Source organism: Gopherus flavomarginatus, chromosome 9 (genome assembly GCF_025201925.1).
Source record: "Gopherus flavomarginatus isolate rGopFla2 chromosome 9, rGopFla2.mat.asm, whole genome shotgun sequence".
Classification (NCBI taxonomy): domain Eukaryota; kingdom Metazoa; phylum Chordata; order Testudines; family Testudinidae; genus Gopherus; species Gopherus flavomarginatus.
In genome coordinates this window covers 33,023,775-33,043,762 of record NC_066625.1, presented here as the reverse complement: position 1 = coordinate 33,043,762, position 19,988 = coordinate 33,023,775, and the positions used below count along the sequence as shown (strand labels likewise).

Below are 19,988 nucleotides of genomic sequence, written 5' to 3'. Positions count from 1 at the left end.
TGATACTATGACAAACACCATGAGCAAGCAGGTCTCTCCACTCTGCCTAGCTAGGGATCATCCTGCTGCTCTTGTCTTGCATTGTTCTCAGGGTTCTGTGCCACTCCCAAACCAAATTAGCTGCTTCTGATTAGGCAATGTATCGGTTTTCCCCTTGAGCATTTTTTTATTTAATTCTAGTGTAAGAGAGAACTCATTAAAGCAGACTCACCCTTCCCAGGGATGAGTGTTTGCTTCCCTGTCTACAGAGAAGCATCAGTCCAGAGCCAAAACGTGCATCGAAGGGTCCATCTCATTCCGCCTGCCTCTGGCCTCCTGTCTGTGCTCCTGCCGGGGCAGTCTGAGCAGCAGAATTGTGGGCCATGCGTTATCAGCCAGGAGAGCAGGGCGGCTTCCTGCAAATTCTCCCTCCAGACCCATGACTGGGAGCTGCTTACAGAGTAAGAGCTAGCCTCTCTTTTTAAAGCATGCCTCATTTTATTTTTCACAGGCAACGTGATCTTTGTAGCTTTGGACTGGCTGTTAACGAAGGCAGAGGTTTGTCTGCACTCTTGAACGTGAGATGTATTGTTATTAGCAGAGATCAGGATGACCAGGTGGGATCAGCTATGAAAGTCCTGGAAGATTTGGAGTCAAATGGGATGAAAGTTGGGGGGGAGACACAAGCAAGGCAGAATTACTGTGGATCAAGGCTGAGACCTGAGCATTGGGATTTGTGATAGACACTCAAAAAAAAACCCAAATCCAACCCACAATAGGGAGGTGGGATCAGAAATTAAAAATGCAGAGAAGGCGTTGAGGGATAATGCAGATTCAGCTGGAGACATTTGCAAGAGAGAAGGTGGAGGCTGCCCAGAGATCCCCATCCAGTGTCCCTGCTACCGACAGACTGGCTGAGAGTAAAACTCGAGAGCAAAGGGACAGCTCGCCTTGGATCTTGCTGGGTGCAGAGAAAGCTCGTGGCTGCACCATTAGTTATAGCAAGAACCCTGCCTATGGGTTCCAGGAGTGTTTTGCAGGAGGTGCTTTATGACAGTGCTGCTCAACCAGGGGGATGTGTACCCTGGGGGTACACAGAGGTCTTCCAGGAAGTACATCAACTCATCTAGATATTTGTCTAGTTTTATAACAGGCTACATAAAAAGCACTAACGAAGTCAGTACAAACTAAAATTTCATTCACACTATGGCTTGTTCGTACTGCTCTATATACTACACACTGAAATGTAAGTACAATATTTGTATTCCAGTTGATTTATTTTATAATTACATGGTAAAAATGAGAAAATCGGCAATTTGTCAGTAATAGTGTGCTGGGACACTTCTGTATTATTATGTCTGATTGTGTAAGCAAGTTGTTTTTAAGTCAGGTGAAACCTGGGATATGCAGGACAAATCAGCTGCCTGAAAGGGGCACAGTAGTCTGGAAAGGTTGAGTGCCACTGCTCTATGGGCAGATAATCAGCGGCATGTTGTGGGCTGTCTTGTCACCCATCAGGAGAATCTGAGCACGAAACACCAGGAGGAATTTGGTGATTAGATTCACACTCTCAACTGCAGGTGACAGCCAAGAGGCAGAGGTCTCCCAGTTCTCCTGTAAGCAGACACCACGTGCCAGGGACGCTACCCAGAGATACTCCCAGAGAGTGATGACTGCCTACCTTCAAGCAGAGCCATCCCTTAGTGCTGCCCATTAGCACACAGGAGGCCCTTCTGGAGACCGGCATTACAGTGGAGATGGAGGGGTCAGCACCTAGACCCTACAGTCTCCTTCCCCCTGTGGGTTCCTTACAGACCCCACTGCAGATTGCTAACAAGTGGGGCTATCTAACACCTTAGGAGAAGCCAGGACATTGTCCTTGGTTGTGCTATCCTGGAGATGATTGAGTCTTATGGGCCACAAGGACCTTTGCAAATGGTTCCAGAGGCTCAAGCTAAGCAGTGCAGACCCTGATCTTTTCAGGGAAACTGTCCACAGCAGCACTTAGCTTGAGAGCTATCAGACAGTGCCAGTGGGGCGCTGCCTGGCTGCCCACTGGAGGGAAGGAGAGCTGCGTGGAGCCCTCAGGTGTGCCTGGCATTACTGTGCTAGCCATGCTCTGCACAGTGCTCCAGGAGGGAGGGAACCAGGCCCAGCCTTCCCCAGGTTGCAGAGTTGCCTGGTGCAGAGCTCTGGGAGGTGACTGTGGGCAGGGGCGGCCCCAGGCCCCAGCACGCCAAGCGCGTGCTTGGGCTGGCAAGCCGCGGGGAGCACTCTGCCGGGGCCATGAGGGTGGCAGGCAGGCTCGGGAGGCCCGCCAAAGCCACAGGACCAGGGGACCCTGTGCAGGCAAACCGCCGGAGGCAGCCTGCCTGCCGTGCTTGGGGCGGCAAAATCCCTAGAGCTGCCCCTGACTGTGGAGAGGCCAAGGAGGAAACGTGTGTGGGAGAGGGGAGGAAGTGGGAGGGGACCAAGGAGACCTGTAGGCAACATGAGCACCAGCAAAGGTGACTGGCTGGTCCAGGCTAGTCAGCAGAGATGAGTCCAGACTGCAAAGCTCAGCTATGAAGCATTTGTTCCAGGGGCCTGCATGGAGCCTGCCTGAAACTGGGCAGCTTTGCTCCCTGTCCCAGCTTCTCTCATCGTTCTGGGGGCAAGTTCACACAAACACTCCCGCGCTCTGACCTGTGAACCAGGCTCGTCCAGGCTGATTGCTGGGCTGTGAGGCCACCCTCCCCCTGCCACCTCAAGCATCATGCTGCGAAGGGAAAAAAGACCAGCTGACTGAAAAGAGGAGAAAGATGCCATAACCCTTAACATTCCGCTCTGTCATTCTGATTTCACAAGCAAGGTTTCACCACAATCAGCAGTACCCTCTACACTGTAAATACCATAGGCTGACAGGAAGGGGCAGATGTCCAAATCAGGGAAACGGAACTAGGAAACGTACCAGAAACAAGATGTGTTTTCCTCTAGCCTATGGTAAGATGAACTAATGGATTTGTTAACAACCTGCCTATAAGTACCAACCAGGTATAAGCAAATTGCAGAACCAAACTGAGCGAGGTACCTGTCGCCAGCTGCAGAATCAGGCTCACGGACTGTGGTAACTATACTCTTAGTCTTTGTGCTGTCTAGTTAATTAATTATTTAATCCCAATCAAGCTGACTGATGTGGAGGTCTCTTTAATCACTGAATAAATTCAAACCTTACTAAAACCATTGTTGGTAACGAATTGGTGGCCCAGATGGGCACCTTGATAGGCAGTAGTGTTTGAGAGCGTATCAGACAGGAATGCTCGGCCTAGTATAGTGCCAGTGGAGAGCTCAGCAGAGGTGTGGGCAAACTACAGCCCAGGAGCCTCATCCAGCCCTTGAGATGTTTTAATCTGGCCCTCGAGCTTCCCCTGGAGAGTGGGGTCTGGGGCTTGCCCCACTCCAGTGCTCCAGCCGGCAAGCAGTGTCGAGGGCTTGCCCCGCTCTGCACGACTCCCGCAAGCAGCAGCATGTCCCTGCTCCAGTCCCTATGTGTAGGGGCAGCCAGGGGGCTCCACACACTGCCCCTGCCCTAAGCACATCCCCGTAAATTCCATTGGTAAGGAACTGCTGCCAATGGGAGCTGCAAGGGAAGCGACTGTGGATGGGGCAGAGCGCAGAGATACCTGGCCACACTTCCATGTAGGAGCCGGAGGGGGGACGTGCCGCTGCTTCCAGGAACTGCTTGAAGTAAGCACCACCCGGAGCCTGCACTCCTGACCCCCCCATGCCCCAACTCCCTTCCCCAGCCCTGATCCCCCTCCTGCCCTCTGAACACCTTGGTCCCACCCCAGAGCACCCTACTGCATCCCCAACCCCTCATGCCCAGCCCCACCCCAGAGCCCACACCCCCAGACCCCTCACCCCCTCCCAATCCCCAATTTTGTGAGCATTCATGGCCTGCCATACAATTTCCATACCCAGTTTTGCCCACCCCTGGTCTAGCACACCGCAGTGTGCCTAATCCAATCTAAGGCTGATCCGTGGGGTCACGTGTGTTCATGGCTTATGTTAAAAGCTGAGAAGACACCTAAGGTTAAGGAGTTAAGAGAGGGAGCAAAATGGGGAGCTAAAATTGCTGCTTGAGAATATGAATATGAATAGTGTAAATGCGGCTCTGGCTCAGTATGGCCATGAGGAAAGCTCAAGGAAAGTCAGATCGATTGTGGTGAGATGAGGGTAAGGAAGTTAAGTTGGCACAAAGAACCTAAGGAGTTGAGAAGTGCTCCCCGGGTGGCACAAGAGCAATTCATTGTGGCAAAGCAGAGTGTCCCGGGGAATCGTGTTCAGTGCTGGAAGGAACAGGAGGACTTGAGAGAACAGGTTCGTGAGTGAAGGGGACAAATTGCAGCGTTGAGTGAGAGAGTTGAGGAGTACAGAAAGCTAAGAACATTAAATGAGCAAGGGAAGGAAACTATGCAGAAAATTAATCACAGACTCAAACAGACTCAGGTGCTCATTAGATGAAAGAAAGAATGCAGCTACGCAGGTCCAAGAAACACCAGTGGTTGTCTTGAAGGAGAAACTGAGAATAACCTAAATGAGAGAAGCAACAGAGAGTCCTGTGGCACCTTTAAGACTAACAGATGTATTGGAGCATAAACTTTCGTGGGTGAATAATCTGATGAGAGAGATTATATGGGGAAACAACCATCTTGGAATAAAGATCAAATCAGCCTGATGGTAGATCCAGACCACACTCCTAAAAGGAAATTGTAATGTTAATCCTAAAGCAACCAAAATGACTAGTTTAAAAAGGAAAGCACTACGATTTTAACACATTTTAGATTGATCCCAAAATATATAGTTGGCTATTGGCTACAAAGCAGTTAAAATTCCTGCTGCATGACTGGATGATTTGGAAATTTGAATGTGCCATAAAAAATTTGGAAATTGGCATCTTGGTGTGATTCACGCCACTCAGCCCACTTCCTGGGAGCATGGGTGTGCGTGTCCATGAAATCACATGAGCCTGAATTAAGGGAATGGAAAAAATGGCTCCATCCATTAATTAAAATTAATTCAAATTTTAAGCAAAAGGTACTTAACAGGAGATGCAATAAAGTTGTGTGATTGTGAAAGGTTTAAAGGACCTAAATGAACCCTCCCTGTCAATACAACCCTATTTAAAAGGGAAGGGGTATGTGAAACGTATGTGTCAAATAAACTGGCTTTCAAAGGATTCCGCTAAAAATCCATTTGCTTCAATAATTAAAGAGCTAAAATTTTTTATTTTGAACATGAAATGGTAAAGGTGAGACAAGTTAGCCTTGTTAAAGTAAAAGTATTATTCAAGTACTTCCTGGGATAATTTAAAGTTAAAGGTATTAGGTCCTCAATTGTTGCCGTGCCTTTAAGTTACGATTTTGGGTTCCAAGTCAAAAAGCTGACAGAGGATCCTGAAAAACAAAAGGCAGCAACATCACTTGGACTCTGAGGCTAGCAGCCATCACATTGCTGTACAAAGAAAGAGAGGAATTGCCTTTCCTGGCAGGCACTGTTAAATGGTTTTGTCTGTGAAAAACTAACTAGACAAGCAGAATTGCTTTTAACCAAGGATTTGGTTTAATGGGTATTAAGAATTGTTGCCCATGGACTCTGGTCCTAAAACATGACAAATGTCCAACAAAGCAATTAATTTTTGAAGTCTTCAAACCTTCGTTTTATATTTAAACAATGGATCTTGGACTCTGAAGCCAAACACAAGTAACTCATTTCAACTGGCTTTGTTGTAGCAATGACACCAAGCCTTTGAAATAGATGCCCCTTTAAACAAGGTGATATCTGATGCAAATGTCAAAATGAAATTAGTAAATGCAAATGGGGGAAAACAAAACCCTACTCACCACCCTTCTAACCTGCAAAAAATTGCGGGGGCGGGGGAGGCGAAGGGTGGGAGAAAAAGTAAAAGGAGGTAAATCGAAGTATTAAGCATTTGTAGAGAACGCTTTGTTGCTTGCTTATTGTCATGGGGGCTATTAGTTAAATGTTGTTGGTTTAATAAGTTAATAGATACAGGAGTTGTTATTTTTATGCTCCATGAAGACAACCCTCATTTCTCCCCAACTCCTCTAGAAAACATTTCACTTCTGAAACTTTTGTAAGTAACCCTGTTTCCTCTGTTCTTTCTGAACTGTTCCCCGAGATCATGGTGATTTGGCTCCACTGCTTTGTGCTAACGTGTTTATCGGAACCATGGAATATGCTGGGGTCTGACTGTATGGTTCACCAGGGCTGCATTAATGAGTTAACTAACCATCTCTGTGTGTAGCAACTGGCTGTTCTTTGGGAAATGATCCTGTAGCAATAACTGATTGCCATGTCACTGCAGCAGTTCCAAAGCCTGCCTGTTACACTCTGTCTTTATGAAACTCATCCTTTTCCAGATATTGTGCAACCTGGGGTTGAAGCAAGAGCCTCAGCCTTGCTCAATATAAGCATGACTGTGAAGAATGCCTGTCATGGTTCCTGTTCCAGGTCCTAACCCAATAGCACATCCATACCCAAATCATATGCAGCTGAAAGCATGAATTCCTTACTACAGCTGGGTCTGCACCAACCCTCTGCCTCTTGAGACAGATCCGCCAGTTCCTGCTCTATCCTGGGCAAACCTCACTGACTTAAGTTAAACCTTAAACAACGTTGCTAAATGTCAAAGCTGAGGAAAAAAACCTTTCAAAAGGTTTCTACCTGTATCTCCCAAGGATAAGCAGGCAGTGAAAGTTTATTATCCTCAGAGGGTTTATATAAACTCAAAGGGCTATATTTTATTTAATTATTATATTATTTTCCTTTCTTCTATGTGTAAAACTGTACTCGATATTAGAATGTATGCTGTATATAAATATTTGAAAATGTTTAATTTATATAATACATAAATTAACCCTAAAAAGCTTGGGGAAATTTCTGTAACTAATTTTCTTGCTAAAACAAAGTGGTCGGGGAAGAAAGCAGAACATTTTTTTCACTTATAGAGTGAGCACCCCTGTCTTTGCAGTCAACCCTCCTGTTTTAGTAATTAACCCTGCAAATGCAGGGCTGTATAACCTTAGCAACCCTATGGCAGACAGTCCAACAGTCTGTGTCATGCAGACACCATACAAATCTGTCACTTTAGTGGTAAGGGATCCTCCAATTCCTGAACCAGCCACACCTGCTACAATGTGGAAGAAATTGCAACTGTCCCTGCCCCTTTTGGGGAAGTAATGGGGAAGATGCGTGTGAGCGGGGAGGAAGTGGGAGGGTTCCCAGCTTTGAATATTAGTGGATCTGTAGCCAACATGAGAACCAACAGAGGTGACTAGCAGCTTGTTCCCTGTCCCAGCTTCTCTCATCCTTCTGTGTCCAAGTTCACATTAACGCTGTTCAATGCAATCACTTGCTCTGGGCCATTTTCAGATATACAGGCATGCAGGGTTAATGAAGGGAACATGCAGAAAGGCTGCCCCATACCTGTGGTAGCTTTAGAGACTGTTGTCTGTGGGCTAAAACAGGTGACTGGGAGCCAGGACTCCTGGGTTCTTTTCCCAGCTCTGTTGCTGATTCACTGGGTGACACTGGGCAAGTCCCTTCCCCTTTCTGTGCCTTAATTTCCTTACGCGAATTAGGGATAATGACACTGACTGACTTCCCGGAGTGTTGTGACAGGTGCAGTTTAGTTTAGTACATGCATCCTCTGGCAGCAGGCTACACCCATCACAAGGCCCCCCATCATTCCAGCCCAGCTAGCGCCTCTAGGCGGCTTCCTACTCCTTGCCAATACACTAACCTCTCTGCTGATCCCCACAGACGCTGTGTCCCTTCCTGCCTGCAGGATGGGGGCCATGAGGCCAGCGCTGGCCTTGCTGACCCTGGCCTACCTGCTGCGCACAGCTGCTGCCCTGAAAATCTGCGCTTTCAACATCAAGAGCTTTGGAGACAGCAAGCTGTCCGACGAGACCACCGCAGGCATCATCGTGAAAGTGAGTAGTACAGGCCGCCAGGCTCCAGGCTGCCTGGGGTTACGGCTTGGCAGGGGTAAGGGCTGAAGCACTGGTGGTGCTGGCTCTAGGGCCAGTTCAGGAACTCAGTAGCAGCCAGGGATGGTTTGTGTTTGCAAGGTTTTAAAAGGGCCCCGTCTCGGGGATGACAGCAGGGGAGTCCCAGGGGACGGAAAGGGGATCAGTATCTACTGTCCAGAGGACTGGGGGTTCATTCAGGGGGTCACAGAACTAATGATCTCTCTGCTGGGGAACGAAAGTGGATCCAAGCTGATCACACTCACCCCCCACACCCTGCTGCCTTGGGACTCAGCTCCCCCTGCCCAAGGATGACCAGATGTCCCAATTTTATAGAAACAGTCCTGATATTCGCAGCTTTTCTTATATAGGTGCCTATTACCCCCACCTGCATTTTTCACACTCACTGCCTGGTCACCCTACGCCCCAATCACCCAGGGCATGGTCTCTGGGGGGAGGGCGGGGCGGATCCTCAGCAGCTCCCAGCTGGCAGAGGAGCGGCTGGGACTGGGAGAACACATTAGATGGGCTAGTGGCTGGGATGGGTGGCCCCTACAGTCCCTGCCCCGTGTCTCGTCATGCTAGGTAACGGGGGGCACTCGCTGCCGGGGCTGGGCAGTGGGGGACCTCCCAGTTACTCCGGGCAGGCTCCACTGGTGACACTTGCTCTGCTGGGGGGATATTCAGGGAAGATGAGGCAGAGCGGCTGCTGGGATCCTGGATCTCCTGCTGGAGACAGGCAGGGAGCTGGTATCCCAAGAACTTGCTTGGTTCTAGCCCTTTAAAGTGGCTGTGGGCAGAAAACGACTGTGAAAGGCTGGGCCAAATCCATCACTGGGGTAACTTCATTGCAGGTGGTGGGGAGAGCCAGGCCCCATACTGGCAGCCCCTCTATAGTCTCCCTCGGGAGGGGCCAGTGGCAGGGAAGAAAGGCCAGGGATGCCAAGGCTCAGCAGCCAGGTACATTGGCACCTCCCTGAGCTCAGTGTGCCACTCCCCGATCCTCCTGCACCCTGGGACAGATGCCACTCAGCTAGTCACAAGGCCCCCTCACCCTGGGAAATGGCTGGGAGGTTGCCAGGACCACCCTAGCCTGGCAGTGGGATAGGCCTTTCCAAGAGCCCTTGCTTGGAGCCCAGCCAGCTCAGCGGTTGCAGGGTCAGCTGGCCTGGCCATTCCTCTGGTGCTGAACCCAGAGTATGGCCTGCAGATACGGCTCCTCTGCCTCCCTGACCCTGCCCTCCCACCCCCAGCACACACACACACATACTGTTAGGAGCAAAGAGACCCACCAGCCAGGCATCCCTGGCTCTGAACACCAGGGAAACCAAATAGCACTGAGCCAGGAGGTGCCGGGCTGTGGGCTGGCTGGGTGCACTGCAATTGCACTCTGCCCAGGGTTCTTTACAGTCCTGTAGCATGACAGGCAGGCTCAGCTGCCTCCTCTCTGGAAAGGGGGCGTCTTTCAAGACAGAGGAGAGGCATCACCATTCCTGTGCTCACCTCTGGGGGAAGCCACAGAGATGGGCCCAACCGAGCCAAAATCTGAGCCTGGACTCCTGGTGCTGTGCGCTCCTACACAGCGGCTGGGCTCTGGTATGTGGAGCAGGCCCAGGCAGAGACAGGATCTGCTGTGACCCAGACCAGTACCTGGAGCTGGACCTGGGTTTTGCTGCACAGTGCCCCCTCCTTGTCTCTTGGCTCCAAGGGAGTGCTGAGGCTGTGCGTCAAGAGGCCAGGCTCTTCACTGTTGTGTGACCCCAGGCAAGTCCCTGCCCCTCTCTGTGCCCCAGGCTCCCCCTCTCGGGGATGACATCCCTGCCCTGGTGAAACAGGCAGGACACAGGCGCCTGCTACTATCTTGATTCCCCAGGCTGCAGAGTCCGGGGGCTCCGTCCATCCCCCAGTGGGGCTCCAGCCCCGATAGTGAGGCTGGCCCATTGCACATGTACAATTCAAATGGCGCTGGAGCCGCCTTCGTCCCTCTCTGGGGCTGTGTATTGTACCGTGCCGGTGTCCACTGACCACAGAGCCCAGCGCTCTGCACCCAGTCCACAGCCGGTCCACGTCAGGGCAGGGAACAGAGCTGCCCCTCCAACCATCCCTGTCGTTTGCTCCCAGCTGTGTGCTGACAGCTGCCCTGTGCCGCCCACAGATTCTGTCACGGTATGACATTGCCCTGGTGCAGGAGGTGCGGGATGCCGATCTCAGTGCTGTGACCAACCTCCTGGACCAGCTCAACAGGTAACCTCCAGAGTGGGTGGCAGGGACATGTCTCAGTCCCCATTAGTGATTGTGACCAGAGTCCCAGGGGAGCCAACTGAGGTCACTCAATTAGGGTGAACTGCAAAGAATGAGGCAGACAATCCCCAAAGCTGGGGGATTTTCCAATACTTCGATTTACCAAACTAGCGCAAAACTGCTTCTATAATACCTCACTGGTTACCCAGAAGTCAATAGCACAGTTCCCTTAAAGCAACCCCGTCTCAGGCCTCTACCCAGAAACCCAAGTCAGATATGATGAAAGTCTTATTCATCATATAAGAAAGTGCTATCGATCCCAAAGGATTGGACACATTGCCTCCCAGGTTAATGAATATTTCAGATCTTACCCAAATACATGCTACAGCCAATTCTTATTAACTAAACTAAAATTTATTTTAAAAAAGTAGAGGGTATTGGTTAAAAGATCTATACATACAGACGTGAGTACAGTTCTTGAGATTAAATTCAGAGTAGAGATGATGAGCTTTGTAGTTGCCGTGTTCTTTCAGAATTAGTTCATATGTTATAGTTCAATGTTTATATTCAGGGTGTTCCAGCTTAGGACTGGGATCTCGGCCTTACAACTTAAGCTTTCCCTGCATGAAGCATCATGCACGTCAGAGATACAAAAGATTGGGACCCAAGGCACCTTTATACAGCTTCAGGCCTTCTTGTGATAGCTCAAGTCCCTTTAGGCAAACAATAGGCCCTCAGGCAGACTTTGAAGTGGATCCAAGTAGTTATCCACACAGATTAACATAAAATAATTGCCCATTTTCCATCATTTTCAGGTGATTTGCTATACATTTGAAAGAGAGAGACAAACAAAGTGATAGCCTATGTTCACAGTTCATTTAAATGTTAATATTCCCTTTTGATCTCTGAATCAATAGCTATAGTGACAGGCAGGAACGGTCTGTTTACCTGGCTAACATTTACAAGATACAAGTACACACATACAATTACCCTCCCCTCCATTTCTCTAACAATACAGGTTTGCATTTCAAAGTTCTAGCCTATCTAGGATGGAGTGGTCCTAAGTACCATTCACACATCTCTAATGGTTGACTCTGTGTCATTTATCTGGAAGGATGCTTAACGCTTCCTGGCCATACATCACACGTTGTATAAGGTCTGGTGCAATTATATAACAGTGGTAGCAACAATGATTTGCATGGTCAGATTTTAATTAGACAATGTCACAGTGATAAACGAGGCCATAGAGCAGCCACCAGGCAAAGGGGCTGGCTCCATGCTCCAGGGTCTGGGAGGCTGAATCCAGCCTTGTCAGCATGAGGTCCTCAGCTGGACGGGGCCACCTATCTATGCATAGGGCTGTGTCAGTGTCAGGAGGGGATGTGTGCCCTGCGCAGCAGCAGATGGCGCGTAACCATGTGTCCTAGGCCTGACAGCGAAAGAGTCTCCTTCAGCTTCTGCAGTTGGTGAGCGCACAGAGGGGCCACACAAGAGTGCAGGCTGGAGATCAGCTGTGAAAGGTGTGAGCACAGGGCGCAGGAGCATTGTGGGCTGGCTAATTAGCTGGTATCTGTAGGGAGAAGACCTGAGTGCCAAGTAAGTGCCTAGTGCCAGGACCCTCCTCTGCCCCAAACGAAGAGCAGGGTAAAGGGGAGCATTGGGAGAGTAAAGTGGGGAATGGCTCATGGGGGACTGGACGTGTTTATCTGTCAGGTCCGTGCCTAGGGCCTGGTTCCCTTGGCACTTCTGCTGAGTACATTGGGGGCACCCCACTGACACTATCGGAGAGGGAGACAGACCCAAGGCCAGCCTGTGAAGTCATCACCGCTGTTCTCCTTTGTGTCCCCCCACAGTGCATCGAAGCATCAATACAACTACGAGATCAGCGAGCCCCTGGGTCGGGAGAACTACATGGAGATGTACCTCTTCATCTACAGGTAACAGGGCTCATGGGAGAGGCTGGATCAGCAGCTGCCAGCCTGGAGACAGGCCTGGCTTGCCTCCCCGTGTACATCAGCAGCAATTCCTGGGGAACCTGACCCACGGCGTCTGTGGTGCTCCTGGCCCCACACAGAGTGGTCCCTTCACACCTCCTCTCAGGTCCCTTTAAGCTGGCACCGTCGTATAGAGGGGTCTTAGTTTAAACAAGAATGACACCCATAGTGTTTGGGCACAAGGCGATCTCATAGTCTGGGGGGAGTGAGGGCTGGGATTTGGGGGTCAGAGCTAAGGCCCTTTGTGTCACAGTAGCTGTGTATTTCTATGCTTCCAAACACATCCGTTGGGCAGCATGTCTCACATGCAGCATTTCCTGCCTGGGCGATATTTGCTTGGGGGATGTCATGGGACAAGCACCCCCCAGCCCCTCTTGGGGCAGGGTGAGATTTATTATTTCCACCCCGGTGAGTCTGTACGATCACCCCTTGTCTTGGGACAGTGTAGCCAAGGGGCAAAAATCAATATGAGTGCCCTCCCTCAGGGCTGTTTGGCCCAACGGCCGGATTTAGTATATCTGCCCTCTCCTTCAGGCCTGTGGGCCTAATGGCCAGTAGGGAGTGGGCCACCACCCAGGGTGGGTAGCAGGCAGGTAGGGGGACCCTGTCCCTCCCTGCTCCACCAGGTCCCAGCTCAGTGCCAAGTATATTTACCACTTTGTCAGAAGGGCATCCATCTGAAACACACTGACACCATCCAGCACATTGACTAATTCCCCTGAGATCCTTCCTATGCTGTCCAGGTGCAGTGGTCCTGGCATCTCCAAGGTATTTGGGCTCCTCAGCCTATGCGGCTCTCAGTAGCTCTGTCACTCCTTGGACATCCACAGGAGCTTGGGCATTCACCTGGGTCTCAGGCTAAATCTTTTGTGGACCCCTTAGACATAGTCCGTGGACCCCCAGGGGTCCACAGACCAGAGGCTGAGAATCATAGCTCTAGAGGACATGAGTATCGGGCTGTATCCGAGCAGTCCTGATGTGTTAAAACCCGAGTCAAATAACAGAGAAAAGAGTCATGGACGAAAATGAACAAAATGTATAGTGAACCATTGCTGCCTGATGCTCTCAGCACCCTGGGGCTGGCTTGGTTCTGACATGGACCAAAGGGATCCTGCTGTCCCAGGCCATCTCACTGTGTTCAAACGGCTGAACAAATGAATTAATGAACAATGGGCCAGAGCTGCAGCTGATGTTGACAAGTGCAGCACCACTGAGGGCCGTGGAGCTATATCAACTGACACCAGCTGAGGATCTGGCCCATTGCCTCAGGACCAATGTCTCCTGTGTTGACAAGGAATATCTCAGCACTGAGGAGCTGTAGCAGCAGGTGATCCACTGGGCATGAGAGGTCTGCCTTCTGGTGACACATTAGGCTGGAGATGTACTGGCAGAGCTGCACTGTAATAGCTGGGGACCAGGGTGCAGCAGGCCGGGATTGAGGGGCACTGGCAGAGCTGTTGGTGGGGATCCCAGGGCTACAGGTCAGGACTGAAGGGTGCTGGCAGAACTGTGGGTGGGGAGCCCGGGCTGGGACAGTAGGAGGCTGTGGGTCAGAATTGAGGGGCACTGGCACAGCTGTGGGTGGGGAGCCAAGGGCTGGGACAGTAGGGGACTGTGGGTTAGGACTGAGGGATGGGAAGCCCCAACCAAGCCAAACCCTTCGGCATGAACAGCCAGAGCCCCCTTCCCATCCTCTTACTGACTCTCTCCCCTTCCTGCTGTTTCCCCCCAGGACGCAGACGGTGTCTGTAGTGGCCACGTACCAGTACCCAGACCCAAGCAACACCTTCAGTCGGGAGCCCTTCATCGTGAAGTTCTCGTCCCCCAACTCGAGTAAGCAGAACCCACTGATGGGAGTGACTCCAGCCCTGCCAAATCCCTGCCCAACGCCACGCAAGGCCCTGCCCCTGGTTTGCACCATCCTGGAGCTCAAGGCACCAGTCAGAGGCTCAGAGTAGCCGTGAGCCCCACTGAGCTGGAGCAGGCTGGCGAGCCGCATCCTTGAGTAGGGTGAATGTCTGGGAAGGGGTAGCTCTGAGCGATGCAGGAGACACATGCTGGCTCGTGTGCTGCGCTGAGGGGGTGACAGATTCATGGCCCCAGGATGGATGCATTGTCACTGTTTCCAGCAGAGAGGGACCTGGCCCTTCTGCTCTGGGCTCAGGGCTGCTGCAGGAAGACACTGCTAGGTCTGGGAAATGTGGCTGTGGGGGTCCACTCCCCCCAGGTGAGGGTACTGGCTAATACAGTATGCAGGGGACTGAACCCTGCAGTCACATTCAGCTACAATCTGGTGTATGTGCATAGTGAGAGCTGCACAGGGGTCATGTCGCGAGATGCTCAAATCTCACCTCCGGATTCCCTGTTCTCACCCACCCAGTGGGGGCATGGAGCTTTGGCTATGTTGGCTAATAGGGGACAGGACACTCATGGATGTAGACCAGGGGAGGGCAAACTACGGCCTACGGACTAGATCTGGCCCATCAGGGCTTTCAATCTGGCCCGTGGGACTGCCAGCCCCATGGCACGGCAGGTCTAAGGCAGGCTCCCTGCCTACCCTGGCCCCGTACTGCTCCCGGAAGCGGCCGGCACCACGTCTCTGCAGCCCCGGGCGGAGGGGGAGGGACAGAGGGCTCCGTGTGCTGCCCTTGCCTGCAGGCCCCACCCCCACAGCTCCCATTGGCCAGGAATGGAGAACTGCACTCAATGGGAGCTTCGGGTATGGTACCTGCAGGCGAGGGCAGCACATGGCGGAGCTGCCTGCCCTACCCCACGCCCACGAGCCACTGCTGGACATGCTGGCCACCTCCGGGAGCGGCGCAGGGCCAAGGCAGGCAGGGAGACTGCCCCAGCCCTGCTGTGCACCACTGCCCCCCCGAGCCACTCAAGGTAAGTGGCGCCAGGCAGAAGCCTGCACCCCGAACTCCTGCTGCACACCAACTCCCCTGCCGCACCCGTCCTGTACCCAACCCCCTGCCCTGAGCCCCCTGCCACACCCCTCCTGCACCCCAACCCTCTGCCCTGAGCCCCCAACTCCCAACCCCTTGCCCTGAGCCCCTTCCTGCGCACCACACCCCGCACTCCCTCCTGCACCCCAAACCCCTGCCTCAGCCCTACATTCATGGTCCTGCATGTAATTTTCCCACCCAGATGTGGCCCTTGGGCCAAAAGTTTTCCCATCCCTATGTAGACGAAGAGAGAGAGCTGAACATGTCCCCTGGGCCAGGGCACTCTTGTCCCCACTAGGTCAGGGAGTCCCAGGGCAGCGCTGCTGGGGTTGTTACTGAAGCTGATGGACAAATCTTACGGTACAGGACTGCATGTGTATGGTGGCTGTGTGTGTGTGTGTGTGTGTGTGTGTGTAATATGGTGTGAGGTGTGTGCGCATGCATGTGTATGATGGCTCTGAGTGTGTGCACACATGCGTGATGGCTCTGAATGTGTGTCTGATGGCTGGGTGTGTGTGAGCATGTGGTGTCTGTGTGAAAGCTCCGTATGTGTGTGAGATGGCTCTCTGTGTGTATATGTGCAATGGCTGAGTGAGTGTACATGTGATGACTCTATGTGAAACTTGTGTGTGCGCGAAATGGCTGTGTGTGTGTGATGGTTGGTTGGGTGTGTGCATGTGTGATGACTGTGTATGTGAAAATTCTGCGTGTGTGCAAGATGGCTCTCTGTGTGCATGTGTGCGATGGCTGGGTGTGTGTAAGCATGAGATGGCTGTGTGTGTGCGCATGTGTGTGATGACTGTATGTGCCTGTGAGAGCTTTGCATGTGTGCGAGATGGCTCTCTGTGCATGTGTGTGATGACTCTGTAACTTCTGTCTCTGGCAGAGGGGCAGGAGTTCGTGCTGGTGCCCCTGCATACGCCCCCCAGCGAGGCTGTGGCAGAGATCGACGCCCTCTACGATGTCTACTTAGATGTCATCGACAAGTGGGGGACTGATGTAAGCAGATGTATCCGGGTGCAAACCCAGTCCCATGTGAACATATGAAGGGGCTTTAGATTCACAGCTGTTAAAGCCATAAGGGCCTGTTCTGACCATCCAGTCTGAGCTCCTGCATCATCCAGACCAGAGAACCCAGCTCCCTCTCCCACCATGCTGTGCAAACGATCAGCTGAGATCTCATCCCCAGAAGAGCTGGCTGGGATGCTCCATGGTCTGGAGTCTGCTCCCAGATGGCTCCAGGGTGATGATGGCATAGTTCTACTAACAGCAGGCTTACTTGCCCCCACTGTAAGTAGCCGTCTGTGTCTCCGGCTCTGTGGGACAGTGGCTAAATGCCACAAAAACGCCCACGTTTCTCTGACACAGACCATGTGCCATCACCACCTCCTGCAGGCCTGGCTCTGTGGGGCACAGACCGGGCAGTTTATAGACAGACTCAGAGCTCCCCTGGTTCCAGGAGGCTGTTCCTGCATGGACAGCCTCTGCTGGCAGAGTGCCAGAGCTCTGTGCCTAGTGCCTGGTCCTGCATCAGTAGCATGTCTCTGGGAGGTTGGTGGCTGGCAAAATGCCTTTTTGATGGAAAATGCAGTTTCTGCAAAATCTTCGGGGAAAATGTTGATGGAAAATTGTTGATTTTTCTGCAGGAAAATGGAAATGAACCATCTGATGTAGGGTCATGTTGACCCGAAGTACAGGGTTTTGGATTGTTGAACGGCATCAAAACATTTCATTTTGAGGAGGTTTGGCAGTGAACTGCATCTGCCAGCTCTGTAACATGGCCTGATGGGAGTGGTAGTTCAGGCGCCTCATTACCCATTCTCCCCTATTGGATCTCTGGATGGATTCCATCTCCCATGATACACCACAGTCTCCCCTCTGCCTGAGCCATGGTGTGTTCCATCATGGGAGATGTAGTCTGGTCAGGGAACATGGCCCATTGGGGAATGGGGGTATAAGGCCCCTGAACTACAACTCCCATGAGGCAATGCAACAGCTTCGGCACATGTCTTTTAACATCTGACCCAAAACAAAAGCTGTAGACCTTTCTGAATCAAAACTTTCCACTCCACGTAAAACTTTGATATTTTGACTTTTCATCCCAATTCAAGACAAAACCAAACAGTGAAGTTTCAGCCTTTCCCTGGGATGCAAATTCTGCTTTTCACTCAGTCCTCACAGCGCAGTCCAAAGGGCCCAAAGCCCGTGCTCAGGCACTGAACGTCTAATGGAGCTATTGCCCGCATGCCGGTCTCTCTCATGCCCGGTCCCAGTGCCTGCCAGCACCAAACACCCAGCCCATTCACGCTGTTCCTTCCACAGAATATCATTTTCCTGGGAGACTTTAATGCCGACTGCTCCTACGTCAAGAAAGGGGACTGGGGGTCCATCCGCCTGCGCACCAGCGAGGTGTTCGAGTGGCTCATCCCTGACAGCGCAGACACCACTGTTGGGAAGTCAGACTGTGCCTATGACAGGTGAGACGCCGCCCTTCTGAGCGTTGCAATGGGCAGGCTTCTCTTAGCAAGCATGGTGCAGCCCTAAGGCCTTAACATTCCTCCGGCCCTGCAGAGAGACCCTGGCTCCCGGCACAGAGACCCACCTGTAGACAGGGGAGATTTCCAAGGGTTCCCTCTGTATTTCCTGGTGGGGTGTTAACAAGTCTCAGAACAGGCTGAGTGGCTTTGGCCTGTCAGGAGAATGGCTGTGTGTGGGAGGGTGTGTGCCTGCGTGCTGGGGGAAGGGTCGGCTGCAGCCAGCAGGTCGATTGCGTGGGCAATATGAACACAGCACACAGAGGACATGCAAGTGAATGCAGCTGCTGGCAGGGATCCTCAGTCTGGTGGATCCACAGAGCAGCTGTGATCAGGACTCACAGGGCACTCTGCCTTTGCTGGCTGCCTATGTCTGAACTAGGAGAGCTCCAGTGAAAGCCTTGGGTGGGGGGCTTCTTTGCCTAGGTCTTAGCTCTTGTTTCTCAGCAGAGAGCCGCTGTCGGAGGCCAGGCACAGACAATGGCAGACAGCATTTGGTCGCTGGAAAAAGAAGGGCTGAGGACTAGCCCAGCTCCGAGCTCTCTCTCAGCCCCGTTGATACTAACCCCAGAGCCCCCGAGTCGGGGCTTTGCCTTGCTGTGTTTGAATCTGAAATGAAAGCCCCTGGAAAGCGCAGGGTTTAACCCTGAGTCTTTGTTGTCGTGTTCCAGGATTGTGGTGTGTGGCTCCAAGCTGAAGAAAACCATCAAGCCCAAGTCTGCTGCTGTCTATGATTTCCAACAAGCTTTCAAACTGGAGGAAGCTGAGGTATGGTGGGCTGAAACTGATCCCCAGAGAGCAAACATTTAATTCCTTTAGACAGTGAAGCTTTTCCTGCCTGTTAAATTCCAGGGTAGATGTCCTGGCTGTGTGGGACAGTCATACTAGGGGCATCCTTAAGGACCACACAGGGCCTCTGGCCAGACCCAAGCATCCTCGTTTATAAAACATTTTGAAACAATGACAGGGATGTCTGCAACTCAGCCAGGAAAAGGTGAGCGCTCAAGGCTTTATCATAGGGAGTTTTGGATGCCTGCAGCACTCACAAGTGATGAAGCAAACAGGTCACCGATGAGCTCTGTACACCACAGCTCCCCGCCCCACTCTGTGCACGCTCCATGCTACCCAGCAGCATCCGAGAGTTGTCACAAAGGCGGTGAGAACTATTCTTTTCGTCCCTTCCAGGGTAGGTGTCTTTAGTGGCCAGGAGTCCATAGCTATACAGGGCACCACGGATAAGGAAAACAATAACTAGTGCATTTAAAGCTTCTCTAAACAAGCTCTTCACTCCCTAGAAACATACAGCTTGAAAGTCAGGGGTGTCAGGCCCTTGCCCTAGGAACCTCCAGCTTGGGGATAGTTCTAGCTCTGTAAGGCTAAGGGAGATCTTCACCCTTTCTGAGACCCAGCTGGGGATGTTGCCAGTCTCGAGGTTGGGCAGGGGAAAGGCCCCTGGCAAGGTTACCCTCTGCATGTCACCAGGTGGATCTAGGCTGGCAGAGCTGTTACACTGTGTCCCCACTTGCTGTTCCCATGCAGGCCCTGGCTGTCAGCGACCATTTCCCCGTGGAGGTGACGCTGAAGGCTCACTGAAGCTCCAGGCTGCCCTCACCAGCACCTGCTCAGAATCCCTTCCCTCTGCAGCAGTGGAGCCTGGCTGCCCAGCCCCACCAACTGTAACTATCAGCCTGAAAGGACCTTCAACATCAGCATTTACCATCCCTTCAAGACAACAGCATTGGCCGAACCAGCCCTCCTCGTGCAGCCAGGATTTAAGTCAATGCTACGTTAGCAAAAGATGCCAGCGTGGCAGCCCTGATGCCTGATGTCCTTACTCACAGGACAGCCAGCACAAGCAGCTGGCAGGCCCATCTGCCACCCATTGCAGCCTGGCTCTGTAGCAGTCCAATTGTAAGCAGGGTTCAATCTACCAGGTCCATTCAGCCCTCGGCAGCACCCTCCATCTATCAGAGCACAATGACCTTCAGCTACTATGAACCTGGGCTGGATTCCAACTGCAGCCTGACTTCCAAGCAATACTTGCCTATAAGGATGCACTTGGTCCCAGGGTTTCCTTATCCAAAATTACTGTATGTGTAAACACTGTAACTTGTGGCCTCAGGTGAAGGGAAACAACCCCTTTGCCTGTAGCTGCCTGGCTGTTACAGTCACACTCTCCAGTCTGGAGGAGCTATAACGTTTAGTCAGTGCCCAGTATGGACAGACACAGCCCACGTGGAAAACAAATCGTCCCTCTCT

The 19,988-nt window shown here is 52.0% G+C and overlaps 1 protein-coding gene across 2 annotated transcripts; it reads left to right on the top strand.

Moving 5' to 3' along the window:
- Positions 1-402: 402 nt before the first annotated feature.
- On the top strand, positions 403-19,985 carry DNASE1L2 (deoxyribonuclease 1 like 2). Of its 2 annotated transcripts, none has more exons than XM_050968439.1 (9): positions 403-440; positions 7,804-7,976; positions 10,168-10,256; positions 12,107-12,190; positions 13,980-14,080; positions 16,082-16,194; positions 17,518-17,672; positions 18,401-18,497; positions 19,269-19,985. In XM_050968439.1, exons 1-9 carry the CDS (start codon positions 419-421, stop codon positions 19,320-19,322), a joined length of 888 nt encoding a protein of 295 aa, XP_050824396.1. In that variant the 5' UTR covers positions 403-418; the 3' UTR covers positions 19,323-19,985. The 2 variants fall into 2 exon arrangements, with proteins under 2 accessions (XP_050824396.1, XP_050824397.1); XM_050968440.1 differs by lacking the exon at positions 403-440 and adding an exon at positions 3,047-3,085.
- The last annotated feature ends 3 nt before the right edge of the window (positions 19,986-19,988 follow it).

Coding starts and splice junctions, on each gene's coding strand:
- DNASE1L2 (XM_050968439.1), top strand. CDS start 419: ATGACTGGGAGCTGCTTACAGA. Junction 16,195..17,517: donor TCGACAAGTGGGGGACTGAT/GTAAGCAGATGT, acceptor TTCCTTCCACAG/AATATCATTTTCCTGGGAGA. Junction 17,673..18,400: donor TCAGACTGTGCCTATGACAG/GTGAGACGCCGC, acceptor GTCGTGTTCCAG/GATTGTGGTGTGTGGCTCCA.